Genomic DNA, 4,461 nt, shown 5'->3' on the forward strand with positions numbered 1-4,461 from the left:
TGTATGGATTGTGATAAGAGTCATATGAGCCCCTAATAAAATGATTTAAAAAAAAGATCACGGTGTCCATCCTGCTTGTGGAGGACCCTCCTCTTTCCCTGCCCCTCTACCGAAAAATGATGTCCTTCTCCAGGGATTGGTCTCTCCTGATATGTAGTCCTGGTTGAGAATAACTCCAGGTTTAAGGCGAAGGGGATAGGAGAGGTAATGAAAAGGATTTTCCTACTGTCCAGGAGTGTTAATAACTATAAAGGGGTGGGGAAGAGCCTTATCCCAAATAGCTGTTGAGGAGATGAGGAAACGATGAAGAAATCAGGGAAACCTTTCAATCCAGTCTTGGGTTGGGAGTTACAACTTAGCTGCGAAGCAGTAAATTCCACCTTCTTCTGGTTTTGCTGGGCTTTTGAACGGCCCAGAGACTGCTGGGTAACAAAGCTGCCTTGCTTCCCTTCCATTATCTCTAAGCTGATGCGCATTTCCTTTATGCTTATTCGTGGCAAACATTGAAATAAACAGAAATAAAGGCGAGCGTTGGGGCCCCTCATGTTTTCACGAGGAGTATTGTAGTTCTGTATCAAAAAATGGCTACCACATGTGAAAGGGGAAGAAAATACTAGAAAAATGTCCAGTGTCGGTTCTCAGAGAAATTACAGCGCACCTTGGGAAAGCATACGCACACCCATTAGCTATTTTATCATGAGTCAATATCCTAAATCACCGATTTATGAGATTGCTATAAACCAAAGCTCTGAGGTAAGATTTAGAATGACTAAAATCTTTCTGGCAATAGTAAAACTGAGGTACAGAATAGGAGACTGAATCAAAATCAGAGAGCAAGGGAGGCAATGAGGCTCTGTCCCCCTATCTGATGCATGATACCACCAACGTCTTTTTCTTGGCATACTTACTAATGCGAAGTTCCCACTGCTTTTGGAAATGAGTGTGCTGTGTGAGCACATGCGCGTGATAGAGGACAAAGAGGAGACCTGGCTCTAGCACAGTTTAACTCCAGCCGGACAAGAAGAAAATGGAATATAAAAATTACAGAAACCACTGAAGGAAAATGTCCCTGGCTTGCCCTTTGCCTTTGGACAGGAGAAAGTGCCGCCAGTACCTCTCAAACCCTAATGTGTGTAGGGATCACTGGGGTCTTGTTAAATTGGATGCTGACTCTCTGTGGCCGCCTTTTCAATGAGGTCCCTCAGGGAGGCCAATATTGCTATTCAGTGGACTACACTTTGAGTGCTATCAGAAATACTTTCCCGAATTCTCTGAAGTTCTGAACTGTACCCTCCCACCCACCACCACAATTGCTGTTGTCAGTCTTTGTACTAAGTAAACAGGCTGTATTTGTCAGAGTTGTTGAAGTATGAGGACAGACTCATACACACACTCACACAGAATGATATGCACACACAATTAAACCATAATGGTCTCCACAGGTCTATACAAGCAAGGAGGAGTGAGCAAAGTAGAAGCTAGAAGGAAGGAACTTATAGAAGAGAAAGAAAGGAAGGCAGAATTTGTATGCTCACAGTATTTAGGGGGATTTATTTCCTCTAGAACTCAGGTTCTACCTCTGTAAAATGAGAATAACATTGGTACGTGTGGTAGTTACATAATCTGGTGTCAATTTGAGACTTGAGAGTGAAGGGGTGGAGTTTGGCCTGTCAATCAGGTTGCAGCTTGATGACCTCATTGGGAGGCCCTAAGGAGATAAGTAGCTTACTGGAGGTGGGACACACGCTCACTTGCTGGGAGACATTGCAGCTGACAAAACACCCTGAGCTGGAGGAGCCACGTGGAGACCCCTGCCAGTGCTGAGATGCTTCCAACGCCACTGGATTCACGAGACTTCTCACCCACTGGCCTGTGATCATCCTGCATTCGGTGTCATTGCATATGTTTTATGAGTCTGAAGAGGACTTTATAGATTGATATCAGACATATGGGCTAATGTCGGACTTATGGACGTGATCTGGACTAGGCTGGCATGGTTTTTTTGTTTGTTTTTGTTTTTAAGGGGTTTTCTGGTAAAAACCAGAAAACCTGCTAGACAAATATTAAAAGAGCTGTAACACTGGCATGTTTTCTTAATGTACATTTACTTTTTATATAAAGCTCTTTCTTATACACATATAAGTGCCTGTGGATTTGTTTCTCTAGTCAACCCAGACTGACACAGTACTTAACTCATAAAATTATTGGCATGAATACTAATGTATAGATCCTTAAAAGCATTAGCTGTCATCATCATCATTATCAACCCCATAGCTAGATGTGAGCCTTTTCAAAGATCATGCATTCAGCAAACACTCATGGGGCACCTATTCGATGCCTTTCCTGAGTGGATTCGTGAGCAGAAGGTTGGTTTGGACATACCTCGTTTATATTGAGATGAATGAAGTCCTTGTTCTCTGTACTGAGAGCTTGAAACACTCCTGGTAAGAGAGACAGGAGAAAGGCATCACTATGGAAACAACTCCCCTGACCATTTCAATGATTCCCTGCCAGTGTGAGGGAATTTCTGTAAACCTTTGAGGAAGTTGCTCCACCTGGTGGTCAACTTGCATTATAGAGAGTCTCTTCACGGACTTTGACCCTTTGTTGAAAATCAGCAGTCCAGAGTTGGAGAGATTGATTCCTCGATTCTCAATCCTATACCACTGATCTCTGTACCAATACCAAGTTGTTCTGACTACCTTGACTGTCCAGTGGGTTTGGAGGTCAGCAAGTAAGGCATCTCCTACTGCGTTCTTCAATAATGCTTTAGTGACCTGGGGCCTCTTTCCTTTCTGGATAAAATTAGAGGTCAGCTGTTCCATTTCGTTCAACATTTCTGTTAATATTTGGATCAGAATTACATTATATCTGTAGATCACTTAGCGGCATTGGCATTTTCACAATGTTAAGTGTTTCTGTCCATTAATACAGTAGTCCTACTGCCATTGATTCAATTCTGACTCATAGTGGCCCTGGAAGGCAGGGTAGAACTGCCCTTGTGGGTTTCCCAGACTGGAACTCTTCCTGGGCGTGGAAAGCCTCATCTTTCTCCCATGGAGGGGCTGGTGGTTTCAGGCTGCTAATCCTGGGGTTAGCAGCCCAGTGCATCACCACCACGCCACCAGGGCTCTTTAACATCAGAAGACTGAAAGCATGTACCCGGTGAACTGCGCACTAAGCATCTAATCACAGTCAGCTGTGGGGCCCCATCAGCTACTCGGAGGGAGAAAATGACAGTCTACTCCCATAAAGGTTTAAAGTCTTGGAGACCCGAAGGGCAGTTCTACTCTGTGCTATCTGGGCGATTCCTATAGAGTCGGGATCGGCTTGGTGGCAGTGAGTGATCAGCATAGCAAGTTTTTCCATTTACGTAGATCTCTTTGCATTTTGGGCAGTAGTAGTTTGTAAAATCTTTCTATACATGTTCTACATCCTTAGTTAGAAATCTAACTAGGAATTCACAAATGTTTTATTCTTTTAGGGGCTATTAGAAATGATTATTGATCTAATTTCTCTTCTGGGGCTCTCATAGATAAATGCAATTGATTTTGTATGTTGAACTTATACTCTGCCACTCTGATGAGCCCTTCTATTAGTTACAGTCTCTTTGTCATGAAATCTTTGGGCTTGTCTATGTGTGGGATCATGTCAGTGGGGAACTTTACTTTGTCCCGACCATTGTGTTCATTTCCCTTGGTCCTCTTATTGCTCTAGCTAGACCTTGTAGCACAATATCGGATGAGAATGCTGATGAAGAAAGATCATCCTTGCCTTCTTCTCACTCTCAAAGGGAATGCTTTCAATCTCTCTGTGTTGAGGATAATGTCACCTATCGCTTTTGTGTATATACATGCTGTTAGTTACATGGGGGGAATTTCCCTATGCTTCTAGTTTGCTGAAAGTTTTAGACAGAAAAGGGTCTTGATTTTACAGACGCTTTTTGGTATCGATTGAGATGACTGTATAGTGAATTGTGCTAATTGACATCCTAATCTTGAAGCCTCCTTCCATCCCTGGTAGCAATCCTATTGGAGCATGTGTCATTAGGATTTACTGATGCTATTGAATTTCTTATATTGGGTTGCTGTGAATCAGAATAGATTCATATGGAAGTGAGTTTGGTTAGATTAAATTCTATTGGCTAGAATTTTGTTGATAAATTTTCAGTCTACATTCATGAGAGATATTGGTCTATAAATTAAAAAAAAAATAATGTCTTTGCCTGGCTTTGGTATCAGGGTTGTGCTAGTACCATAGAATGAATTAAGTGGATATACCTTACTTTTTTATGTTTTGGAACAGTTTGCTTAGAATTGGTGTCAACTCTTCCTGAATGCTTGGCAGAATTCTCCAGTGAAGCCATCTGGCCAGAGGCTTAATGTATATATTATACAATAATAATTATATATATATATATGTATACACACACACACACACACACACACACACACACACACA

General features: G+C 42.1%; 1 protein-coding gene and 1 non-coding gene across 2 annotated transcripts in view; both read right to left on the reverse strand.

Annotated features, from left to right (window-relative positions):
* CAPN9 (calpain 9) overlaps positions 1–4,461 on the reverse strand; it is a 65,507-nt gene that overhangs the window by 3,213 nt on the left and 57,833 nt on the right. Inside the window, exon 19 of the mRNA XM_013007120.2 lies at positions 2,383–2,441. Coding sequence (XP_012862574.1) covers positions 2,383–2,441 — 59 coding nt within the window. The remainder of the gene's footprint in view (positions 1–2,382; positions 2,442–4,461) is intronic.
* On the reverse strand, positions 2,022–2,083 carry LOC115872437. The gene has a single exon (XR_004047839.1). It is a non-coding gene; the product is annotated as a U7 small nuclear RNA (small nuclear RNA).

Source organism: Echinops telfairi, unplaced genomic scaffold (assembly GCF_000313985.2).
Source record: "Echinops telfairi isolate 266 unplaced genomic scaffold, ASM31398v2 ScPeMD7_7424;HRSCAF=8462, whole genome shotgun sequence".
NCBI lineage: Eukaryota > Metazoa > Chordata > Mammalia > Afrosoricida > Tenrecidae > Echinops > Echinops telfairi.